The sequence below is a fragment of the Salvelinus alpinus genome, chromosome 2 (assembly GCF_045679555.1).
Source record: "Salvelinus alpinus chromosome 2, SLU_Salpinus.1, whole genome shotgun sequence".
Taxonomy (NCBI): domain Eukaryota; kingdom Metazoa; phylum Chordata; class Actinopteri; order Salmoniformes; family Salmonidae; genus Salvelinus; species Salvelinus alpinus.
The window spans coordinates 87,720,560-87,733,123 of record NC_092087.1 but is presented as its reverse complement, the minus strand read 5'-3'; the positions used below and the strand labels follow the sequence as shown (position 1 = coordinate 87,733,123).

The window sequence follows — 12,564 nt, the reverse complement described above, 5'->3', positions numbered from 1 at the left end:
AGTACTGGTAGGTAGGGTCCTTAGTTTTACATAGTACTGCTAGGTAGGGTAGTAGTTTAATATAGTACTGATAGTTGGGGTAGTAGTTTAATATAGTACTGATAGGTGGGGTAGTAGTTTAATATAGTACTGATAGGTAGGGTAGTAGTTTAATATAGTACTGATGGGTATAGTAGTAGTTTAATATAGTACTGATAGGTAGGGTAGTAGTTTAATATAGTTCTGATAGGTAGGGTAGTAGTTTAATATAGTACTGATAGGTATGGTCATAGTTTAATATAGTACTGATATGTATGGTCGTAGTTTAATATAGTACTGATATGTATGGTCGTAGTTTAATATAGTACTGATATGTATAGTCGTAGTTTAATATAGTACTGATATGTATAGTCGTAGTTTAATATAGTACTGATATGTATAGTCGTAGTTTATTATAGTACTGATATGTATAGTCGTAGTTTATTATAGTACTGATATGTATAGTCGTAGTTTAACATTGTACTGATAGGTAGGGTAGTAGTTTAACATAGTACTGATGGGTAGGGTAGTAGTTTAACATAGTACTGATAGGTAGGGTCGTAATTTAATATAGTACTGTTAGGTAGGGTCGTAGTTTAATATAGTACTGGTAGGTAGGGTCGTAGTTTAATATAGTACTGGTAGGTAGGGTCGTAGTTTAATATAGTACTGATATGTATGGTCGTGGTTTAATATAGTACTGATATGTATGGTCGTAGTTTAATATAGTACTGATAGGTAGGGTAGTAGTTTAACATTGTACTGATAGGTAGGGTAGTAGTTTAATATAGTACTGATAGGTAGGGTAGTAGTTTAATATAGTACTGATATGTATAGTCGTAGTTTATTATAGTACTGATATGTATAGTCGTAGTTTATTATAGTACTGATATGTATAGTCGTAGTTTAACATTGTACTGATAGGTAGGGTAGTAGTTTAACATAGTACTGATGGGTAGGGTAGTAGTTTAACATAGTACTGATAGGTAGGGTCGTAATTTAATATAGTACTGTTAGGTAGGGTCGTAGTTTAATATAGTACTGGTAGGTAGGGTCGTAGTTTAATATAGTACTGGTAGGTAGGGTCGTAGTTTAATATAGTACTGATATGTATGGTCGTAGTTTAATATAGTACTGATATGTATGGTCGTAGTTTAATATAGTACTGATAGGTAGGGTAGTAGTTTAACATTGTACTGATAGGTAGGGTAGTAGTTTAATATAGTACTGATAGGTAGGGTAGTAGTTTAATATAGTACTGATATGTATAGTCGTAGTTTAATATAGTACTGATATGTATAGTCGTAGTTTAATATAGTACTGATATGTATAGTCGTAGTTTAATATAGTACTGGTAGGTAGGGTAGTAGTTTAATATAGTACTGATAGGTAGGGTAGTAGTTTAATATAGTACTGATGGGTAGGGTAGTAGTTTAACATAGTACTGATAGGTATGGTAGTAGTTTTACATAGTACTGGTAGGTAGGGTAGTAGTTTAATATAGTACGGGTAGGTAGGGTCGTAGTTTAATATAGTACTGGTAGGTAGGGTCGAAGTTTAATATAGTACTGGTAGGTAGGGTAGTAGTTTAATATAGTACTGATAGGTAGGGTAGTAGTTTAATATAGTACTGATAGGTAGGGTAGTAGTTTAATATAGTACTGATAGGTAGGATAGTAGTTTAATATAGTACTGATAGGTAGGATAGTAGTTTAATATAGTACTGATAGGTAGGATAGTAGTTTAATATAGTACTGGTAGGTATGGTCATAGTTTAATATAGTACTAATAGGTAGGGTAGTAGTTTAATATAGTACTGGTAGGTAGGGTAGTAGTTTAATATAGTACTGATAGGTAGGATAGTAGTTTAATATAGTACTGATAGGTAGGGTAGTAGTTTAATATAGTACTGATAGGTAGGGTCGTAGTTTAATATAGTACTGATGGGTAGGGTAGTAGTTTAACATAGTACTGATAGGTATGGTAGTAGTTTTACATAGTACTGGTAGGTAGGGTAGTAGTTTAATATAGTACGGGTAGGTAGGGTCGTAGTTTAATAAAGTACTGGTAGGTAGGGTCGAAGTTTAATATAGTACTGGTAGGTAGGGTAGTAGTTTAATATAGTACTGATAGGTAGGGTAGTAGTTTAATATAGTACTGATAGGTAGGGTAGTAGTTTAATATAGTACTGGTAGGTAGGGTCCTTAGTTTTACATAGTACTGCTAGGTAGGGTAGTAGTTTAATATAGTACTGATAGGTGGGGTAGTAGTTTAATATAGTACTGATAGGTAGGGTAGTAGTTTAATATAGTACTGATATGTATAGTCGTAGTTTAATATAGTACTGATATGTAGGGTAGTAGTTTAATATAGTACTGATAGGTAGGGTAGTAGTTTAATATAGTACTGATGGGTATAGTAGTAGTTTAATATAGTACTGATAGGTAGGGTAGTAGTTTAATATAGTACTGATAGGTAGGGTAGTAGTTTAATATAGTACTGGTAGGTAGGGTCCTTAGTTTTACATAGTACTGCTAGGTAGGGTAGTAGTTTAATATAGTACTGATAGGTGGGGTAGTAGTTTAATATAGTACTGATAGGTGGGGTAGTAGTTTAATATAGTACTGATAGGTAGGGTAGTAGTTTAATATAGTACTGATATGTATAGTCGTAGTTTAATATAGTACTGATATGTAGGGTAGTAGTTTAATATAGTACTGATAGGTAGGGTAGTAGTTTAATATAGTACTGATGGGTATAGTAGTAGTTTAATATAGTACTGATGGGTATAGTAGTAGTTTAATATAGTACTGATAGGTAGGGTAGTAGTTTAATATAGTACTGGTAGGTAGGGTCCTTAGTTTTACATAGTACTGCTAGGTAGGGTAGTAGTTTAATATAGTACTGATAGTTGGGGTAGTAGTTTAATATAGTACTGATAGGTGGGGTAGTAGTTTAATATAGTACTGATAGGTAGGGTAGTAGTTTAATATAGTACTGATATGTATAGTCGTAGTTTAATATAGTACTGATATGTAGGGTAGTAGTTTAATATAGTACTGATAGGTAGGGTAGTAGTTTAATATAGTACTGATGGGTATAGTAGTTGTTTAATATAGTACTGATAGGTAGGGTAGTAGTTTAATATAGTTCTGATAGGTAGGGTAGTAGTTTAATATAGTACTGATAGGTATGGTCATAGTTTAATATAGTACTGATATGTATGGTCGTAGTTTAATATAGTACTGATATGTATGGTCGTAGTTTAATATAGTACTGATATGTATAGTCGTAGTTTAATATAGTACTGATATGTATAGTCGTAGTTTAATATAGTACTGATATGTATAGTCGTAGTTTATTATAGTACTGATATGTATAGTCGTAGTTTATTATAGTACTGATATGTATAGTCGTAGTTTAACATTGTACTGATAGGTACGGTAGTAGTTTAATATAGTACTGGTAGGTAGGGTCCTTAGTTTTACATAGTACTGCTAGGTAGGGTAGTAGTTTAATATAGTACTGATAGTTGGGGTAGTAGTTTAATATAGTACTGATATGTATGGTCGTAGTTTAATATAGTACTGATATGTATAGTCGTAGTTTAATATAGTACTGATATGTATAGTCGTAGTTTAATATAGTACTGATATGTATAGTCGTAGTTTATTATAGTACTGATATGTATAGTCGTAGTTTATTATAGTACTGATATGTATAGTCGTAGTTTAACATTGTACTGATAGGTAGGGTAGTAGTTTAACATAGTACTGATGGGTAGGGTAGTAGTTTAACATAGTACTGATAGGTAGGGTCGTAATTTAATATAGTACTGTTAGGTAGGGTTGTAGTTTAATATAGTACTGGTAGGTAGGGTCGTAGTTTAATATAGTACTGGTAGGTAGGGTCGTAGTTTAATATAGTACTGATATGTATGGTCCTTAGTTTTACATAGTACTGCTAGGTAGGGTAGTAGTTTAATATAGTACTGATAGTTGGGGTAGTAGTTTAATATAGTACTGATAGGTGGGGTAGTAGTTTAATATAGTACTGATAGGTAGGGTAGTAGTTTAATATAGTACTGATATGTATAGTCGTAGTTTAATATAGTACTGATATGTAGGGTAGTAGTTTAATATAGTACTGATAGGTAGGGTAGTAGTTTAATATAGTACTGATGGGTATAGTAGTAGTTTAATATAGTACTGATAGGTAGGGTAGTAGTTTAATATAGTTCTGATAGGTAGGGTAGTAGTTTAATATAGTACTGATAGGTATGGTCATAGTTTAATATAGTACTGATATGTATGGTCGTAGTTTAATATAGTACTGATATGTATGGTCGTAGTTTAATATAGTACTGATATGTATAGTCGTAGTTTAATATAGTACTGATATGTATAGTCGTAGTTTAATATAGTACTGATATGTATAGTCGTAGTTTATTATAGTACTGATATGTATAGTCGTAGTTTATTATAGTACTGATATGTATAGTCGTAGTTTAACATTGTACTGATAGGTAGGGTAGTAGTTTAATATAGTACTGGTAGGTAGGGTCCTTAGTTTTACATAGTACTGCTAGGTAGGGTAGTAGTTTAATATAGTACTGATAGTTGGGGTAGTAGTTTAATATAGTACTGATAGGTGGGGTAGTAGTTTAATATAGTACTGATAGGTAGGGTAGTAGTTTAATATAGTACTGATGGGTATAGTAGTAGTTTAATATAGTACTGATAGGTAGGGTAGTAGTTTAATATAGTTCTGATAGGTAGGGTAGTAGTTTAATATAGTACTGATAGGTATGGTCATAGTTTAATATAGTACTGATATGTATGGTCGTAGTTTAATATAGTACTGATATGTATGGTCGTAGTTTAATATAGTACTGATATGTATAGTCGTAGTTTAATATAGTACTGATATGTATAGTCGTAGTTTAATATAGTACTGATATGTATAGTCGTAGTTTATTATAGTACTGATATGTATAGTCGTAGTTTATTATAGTACTGATTTGTATAGTCGTAGTTTAACATTGTACTGATAGGTAGGGTAGTAGTTTAACATAGTACTGATGGGTAGGGTAGTAGTTTAACATAGTACTGATAGGTAGGGTCGTAATTTAATATAGTACTGTTAGGTAGGGTCGTAGTTTAATATAGTACTGGTAGGTAGGGTCGTAGTTTAATATAGTACTGGTAGGTAGGGTCGTAGTTTAATATAGTACTGATATGTATGGTCCTTAGTTTTACATAGTACTGCTAGGTAGGGTAGTAGTTTAATATAGTACTGATAGTTGGGGTAGTAGTTTAATATAGTACTGATAGGTGGGGTAGTAGTTTAATATAGTACTGATAGGTAGGGTAGTAGTTTAATATAGTACTGATATGTATAGTCGTAGTTTAATATAGTACTGATATGTAGGGTAGTAGTTTAATATAGTACTGATAGGTAGGGTAGTAGTTTAATATAGTACTGATGGGTATAGTAGTAGTTTAATATAGTACTGATAGGTAGGGTAGTAGTTTAATATAGTTCTGATAGGTAGGGTAGTAGTTTAATATAGTACTGATAGGTATGGTCATAGTTTAATATAGTACTGATATGTATGGTCGTAGTTTAATATAGTACTGATATGTATGGTCGTAGTTTAATATAGTACTGATATGTATAGTCGTAGTTTAATATAGTACTGATATGTATAGTCGTAGTTTAATATAGTACTGATATGTATAGTCGTAGTTTATTATAGTACTGATATGTATAGTCGTAGTTTATTATAGTACTGATATGTATAGTCGTAGTTTAACATTGTACTGATAGGTAGGGTAGTAGTTTAATATAGTACTGGTAGGTAGGGTCCTTAGTTTTACATAGTACTGCTAGGTAGGGTAGTAGTTTAATATAGTACTGATAGTTGGGGTAGTAGTTTAATATAGTACTGATAGGTGGGGTAGTAGTTTAATATAGTACTGATAGGTAGGGTAGTAGTTTAATATAGTACTGATGGGTATAGTAGTAGTTTAATATAGTACTGATAGGTAGGGTAGTAGTTTAATATAGTTCTGATAGGTAGGGTAGTAGTTTAATATAGTACTGATAGGTATGGTCATAGTTTAATATAGTACTGATATGTATGGTCGTAGTTTAATATAGTACTGATATGTATGGTCGTAGTTTAATATAGTACTGATAAGTATAGTCGTAGTTTAATATAGTACTGATATGTATAGTCGTAGTTTAATATAGTACTGATATGTATAGTCGTAGTTTATTATAGTACTGATATGTATAGTCGTAGTTTATTATAGTACTGATATGTATAGTCGTAGTTTAACATTGTACTGATAGGTAGGGTAGTAGTTTAACATAGTACTGATGGGTAGGGTAGTAGTTTAACATAGTACTGATAGGTAGGGTCGTAATTTAATATAGTACTGTTAGGTAGGGTCGTAGTTTAATATAGTACTGGTAGGTAGGGTCGTAGTTTAATATAGTACTGGTAGGTAGGGTCGTAGTTTAATATAGTACTGATATGTATGGTCGTAGTTTAATATAGTACTGATATGTATGGTCGTAGTTTAATATAGTACTGATAGGTAGGGTAGTAGTTTAACATTGTACTGATAGGTAGGGTAGTAGTTTAATATAGTACTGATAGGTAGGGTAGTAGTTTAATATAGTACTGATATGTATAGTCGTAGTTTATTATAGTACTGATATGTATAGTCGTAGTTTATTATAGTACTGATATGTATAGTCGTAGTTTAACATTGTACTGATAGGTAGGGTAGTAGTTTAACATAGTACTGATGGGTAGGGTAGTAGTTTAACATAGTACTGATAGGTAGGGTCGTAATTTAATATAGTACTGTTAGGTAGGGTCGTAGTTTAATATAGTACTGGTAGGTAGGGTCGTAGTTTAATATAGTACTGGTAGGTAGGGTCGTAGTTTAATATAGTACTGATATGTATGGTCGTAGTTTAATATAGTACTGATATGTATGGTCGTAGTTTAATATAGTACTGATAGGTAGGGTAGTAGTTTAACATTGTACTGATAGGTAGGGTAGTAGTTTAATATAGTACTGATAGGTAGGGTAGTAGTTTAATATAGTACTGATATGTATAGTCGTAGTTTAATATAGTACTGATATGTATAGTCGTAGTTTAATATAGTACTGATATGTATAGTCGTAGTTTAATATAGTACTGATATGTATAGTCGTAGTTTAATATAGTACTGATAGGTAGGGTAGTAGTTTAATATAGTACTGATAGGTAGGGTAGTAGTTTAATATAGTACTGATATGTATAGTCGTAGTTTAATATAGTACTGATAGGTAGGGTAGTAGTTTAATATAGTACTGATATGTATAGTCGTAGTTTAATATGGTAGTAGTTTAATATAGTACTGATAGGTAGGGTAGTAGTTTAATATAATACTGATAGGTATGGTCGTAGTTTAATATAGTACTGATAGGTAGGGTAGTAGTTTAATATAGTACTAATATGTATAGTCGTAGTTTAATATAGTACTGATAGGTACGGTAATAGTTTAACATAGTACTGGTAGGTAGGGTAGTAGTTTAATATAGTACTGATATGTATAGTCGTAGTTTAATATAGTACTGATAGGTACGGTAATAGTTTAACATAGTACTGGTAGGTAGGGTAGTAGCTTAATATAGTACTGATATGTATAGTCGTAGTTTAATATAGTACTGATAGGTAGGGTCGTAGTTTAATATAGTACTGATAGGTAGGGTAGTAGTTTCATCTTGTCCCCTGATATTGCCATATAGCTTCCACCTATCAAACCTTTCATATCTAGGGGGGGGGGGGGGGGGGTTCTGGACGGGCCTGAAAACTAGAGTATAACATTTTACTGAAGTCCACTGTGAAGGACATGTTATCGTGTGAAGAGAGAGTCTTGTCTTTCGTTTCATGAATAATTCACACCTGGTGGTAATTTCCACTACACAAAGAATGGTTGTCTTGTCTCTCTATCATCTCAAGTCTCCCTCCCTCCCTCCGTCATGTGTCTCTCCTGTAGCTGTGTGTGATTCTGGAGCCCATGCAGGAGCTGATGTCCAGACACAAGACCTACAGCCTCAGCCCCAGGGACTGTCTCAAGACCTGCCTCTTTCAGAAGTGGCAACGCATGGTGGCCCCGCCAGGTAACACACACACACACAACGTGCAGGCGCATACACACACACACACACACACACACAACGCGCAGGCGAACACACACAGGCAGACAGAACGAACACACACACACACTCCTCCTCCCTAACACCAAACTCTCCCTCTCTCCCCCCTTTCCCCCAGAGGAGCCAGAGAGGCAGGCTCCCAGTAAGCACACACACGCGCGCACATACACACAAACTCTCACACACACACATCAAGATTTGGTTCCGGGTTCCAAGACTGCACACACCTCTTCACCTCCGTCCTAACTCTCTCTCCCGCTCTCCTCTCTCCTCCCCAACTCTACCCCCCCCTCTCCTCTCTCCTCCCCAACTCTAACCCCCACCCTCTCCTCTCTCCTCTAGCTGAACCAGCCAGACAGGCCCCTAATAAGAGGAGGAAGCGTAAGATGTCAGGCGGCAGCACCATGAGTGCCGGAGGAGGAACCACCAACAACAACAACAAGAAGAAGAGTCCAGCCAGCAGCTTCCCCCTGTCCAGCCAAGTACCAGTAAGTAGCAGTCAAATCAGTCACATGTAGTTTATGAAGCTCTTTTTACGTCAGCAGGTGTCACAGTGTGTTGTAGTTACGTGGTCTAAAACCCCAAAGAGCAAGCAAAGCAGACCACAGTGGCCAGGAAAACCTTCCTGTAAGGAAGAAACCTATCTTCTACACCCCTATCTTTGTAATAATGTTATCTCCCTCCCCTTTAGGATGTGATGGTGGAGGAAGAGCCCACCCTGATAGGAGGGGAGCTAGCTTTAGTAGTAGTAGTAGTAGTCGTCTCCTCCCCCTATCTCTGTAATAATGGCCTCTTCCTCCCCTTTAGGATGTGATGGTGGTGGGAGAGCCCACCCTGATGGGAGGGGAGTTCGGGGACGAGGACGAGCGCCTGATCACGCGGCTGGAGAACCAACAGTTCGACGCGGCCAACGGCATCGATGACGAGGACAGCTTCAACAACAGCCCCGCGCTGGGCGCCAACTCTCCCTGGAACAACAAGGCCCCATCCAGCCAGGAGAGCAAGAGTGACAACCCTACGTCTCAGGCCTCACAGTAGAGGAGGGGAGGGAGGGGAGGGGCTTCCATAGTCTTAAAGGGGTTTCCTCTCCTTGTGGGTGTGTGTCAATTGTCTGTAGTGGCTTCCTGACTGTTCTTATCCTTTTCTCTTAAAGGGGCAATCCGCAGTAGAACAAAATAACAAAGCGTCACCTCTACCTCCCTGTTTTAGTAAAAAGCTGAGGGATGGGCCTGGAGAAATGTAACCACTCTAAAATTCATAGACCGCTATGGGTACAAGGACTGACCATCTAAGATATAAAAAAATAAATATAGTTTTAAGCATGTTTTGAGGCTAGACGGTTTTTCATTAGATTTACAATGGTTACCGAGTAAAACAAGTTTATATTGTGGGTTGTGATGGTGTACGTCAGTTGAATTAAGCTCCTGAGACATTTAAATGTTATATTCCTCAAGAATCAACAGGTACATATCATTCATTTAGAAGTCCAACAAATGGATGTAGCGACTACGGATTGCCCCTTTTTTAGCATGGATTTTATCTAGGCCTGTGGAGTAGAAGGAGGATCCCACTGGTTGATAGAGGTTTCCTTTCCTTGTCTACCTTCCTACATCAGTTCTGATATGAGAGCTTGGTAGGTGAAAGGAAATGACTGAGAGCTATTACTTATATGGGCCTCCTCCATCCCTGGCTCTCCTAGCTGGTCTTTTAAGGAGAGACCTGAGGAGAGGGAAGACGCTTGGGACAGTTGAGATGCACCCAGGTAGAGGTGCCGGAAGGGGTGGTGGGGTAGGGAGAGGGTGGTTGAGTGGGGGAGGGGGACACGAGGACTACTCACACATCTACCTTCAGAAGAATCATGGTCACTAGATATGGAGTCTTAACTCTGGTCCACTCTGCTGCTGCACTGTGTGTGTGTGTGGCTGTACTTGGTCAGAACAAAAGTCTGGACTGGGCCAAAGCTAGCGGACCGGAGTTGAGATCCAATCAGTTTAAAATGCTTTCTCACAGACACACACACACACCATTGAAGGAGTACTGATCCAACCTTTTAACAGATAACAGAAAGCATTTAAACAACAACAACATTTTAGAGTTTTATACCAGTCTCTATTTCCCGAGAATGTTTTTATTTTATTTTCTACTCCTGCATTTCAAATCTACTCTTTATTTGTTCTTTTTTTACCAACGATGTTGAGAAGCTAACAGACCAAGGAGCCAGAAAACAGGACTGCTTTTATTCTACCCTTCCCCCCCGAAAAAATATATTTGGTTTGTTTTAATATCTTTTATGTTTTACAGAGAAATAATTGTGATGTTTTTCTGTTTTTTGAGATTGGTTTTCTCCTTGTTTTTAGTGTATTTGTGCTTGTATATTTAAGGTAGTAGCAACGTTCTGTACGACTGTATTCTGACTTAGAGGTTCCTGAAGCCATTCTGATCTAATGGAAAGAAATGGAAAAGAAATGGACAAAAAGAAGAAAAAAACACATGAACCTCTCAACCAATCCCCCATCTCCGTCTCTCTCTCCATCTCCGTCTCTCTCCATCTCCGTCTCTCTCTGTCTCTCTTTAGAGTGTCCATCCTGATCATAACAGTGACACCTCTCGCTCTTTTTTGTCTTTCTTAATTTTTTTTTTTTTAACTTGTGTACATTCATTTATTAAACCCTGGGGTACAGTCACCATTGAGAAGACATGTTTGCATCTTCTAGTTCAGCAGATATTTTCTTAATTTTTCTATTTATTTTGAATGAAATATCAGATATACGTTCTGTTTCTCCACCCCCCTGGTTACACACACTCATCCTAAATGTACACTACTATTAGCAAATAAGCTAACTATCTACTGCTGTTTAAAAAGTCTGAACAGACAACCTGACATAATTCATCCACCAATGTGTCCCAAATGGCACCCTATTCCCTATCAAGGTCTGGTCGAAAGTAGTGCACTACATACAGAATAGAGTGTCATTTGGGACGGAACCCCAACTAGTTATTAATGTTTAACTAAAGTCGTAGGGTTGTATATATTCCCAATACCTGTGTTGTATAGGCTTGATCTGTAATATTGAGTCTGTTGCGCATGTGTTTGGTAATATCTTCAACTCTCACCAGGGGGCGCTGTTAGTATCACAGATAAGGTTCATAACTTTATACATCCAGTTCAAACATGTGAGATGATCTGCCCCCCCCCCCCCCCAAAAGCACCCTATGTAGTGCAGTACTTTTGTTCAGGGCCAATATGAGAACAGGGGACCATTTGAGACATGGCCCATGTTATTTAGTTCTGTAAGTGTTGTTCCAGCTCAAGTACATTGTGTACATTTTCAGTACAGCTCTGGCTTTTAACCGGTAACAGAGAGAATCTGTCCCGAATGGCACCCTATTCCCTACATAGAGCACTACTTTGGACCAGGACCCATTGGCCCTGGTCAAAAGTAGTGCATTATACAAGGGAACAGGGGGTCATTTTGGACTCAGCCTAGAGAGCGGTGACTGGTACCCTAAACCAACCCTGTAGAAAAACGCCTTGTTTGGTATTTTGGTTAGTTTTCTGCCCTTGATACTTATTAATTAATTAATGTATGGTACCAATAAAAATATACATTTTCACTTTAAAATGAACATTGCGTTGGGACTCTTATTTACTCTTAGGGACTTTTATTGTTGTGCATGTGTATCGGATGCTCATGTCTTTGTGTTTGAAAACTGTTCATCCATTTCATGAGTTGCTTTTGTCCCCCTGAACAAAAATACAACAATTTATAAGATTTTACTGAGTTATAAGGAAATGTAAATAAATTCATTAGGCCCTAATCTATGGATTTCACATGACTGGGAATACAGATATGCATCTGTCGGTCACAGATACCTTTAAAAAAAGGTAGGGGCGTGGATCAGAACCAGTCAGTATCTGCTGTGACCAACATTTGCCTCAAGCAGCGCGACACATCTCCTTCACATAGAGTTGATCAGGCTGTTGATTGTGGCCTGTGGAATGTTGTCCCACTCCTCTTCAATGGCTGTGAGAAGTTGCTGAATATGGGCGGGAACTGGAACACGCTGTCGTACACCTCGATCCACAGCATCCCAAACATGCTCAATGGGTGATATGTCTGGTTCGTATGCAGGCCATGGAAGAACTGGGACATTTTCAGCTTTCAGTAATTGTGATTAGATCCTTGCGACATGGGACCGAGCATTATCATGCTGAAACATGAGGTGATGGCGGTGGATGAATGGCAGGACAATGGGCCTCAGGATCTCATCACGCTATTTCTGTCCATTCAAATTGCCATCACTAAAATCACTAAAATTGTGT

At 36.8% G+C, this 12,564-nt stretch overlaps 1 protein-coding gene across 7 annotated transcripts in view; it reads left to right on the top strand.

The window, feature by feature from the left end:
- The window catches only part of ldb1b (LIM-domain binding 1b), a 99,294-nt gene extending 87,427 nt beyond the window's left edge, over window positions 1-11,867 (top strand). For 4 of the 7 annotated variants that reach the window (XM_071389681.1, XM_071389680.1, XM_071389685.1 and 1 more), the window contains exons 9-12: window positions 8,081-8,204; window positions 8,359-8,382; window positions 8,583-8,728; window positions 9,048-11,867. In XM_071389681.1, the coding sequence (XP_071245782.1) occupies window positions 8,081-8,204; window positions 8,359-8,382; window positions 8,583-8,728; window positions 9,048-9,278 (525 nt within the window). In that variant the 3' untranslated portion in view covers window positions 9,279-11,867. The remainder of the gene's footprint in view (window positions 1-8,080; window positions 8,205-8,358; window positions 8,383-8,582; window positions 8,729-9,047) is intronic. The other 3 variants (XM_071389683.1, XM_071389682.1, XM_071389686.1) reach the window with 1 other exon arrangement.
- Window positions 11,868-12,564: the final 697 nt, after the last annotated feature.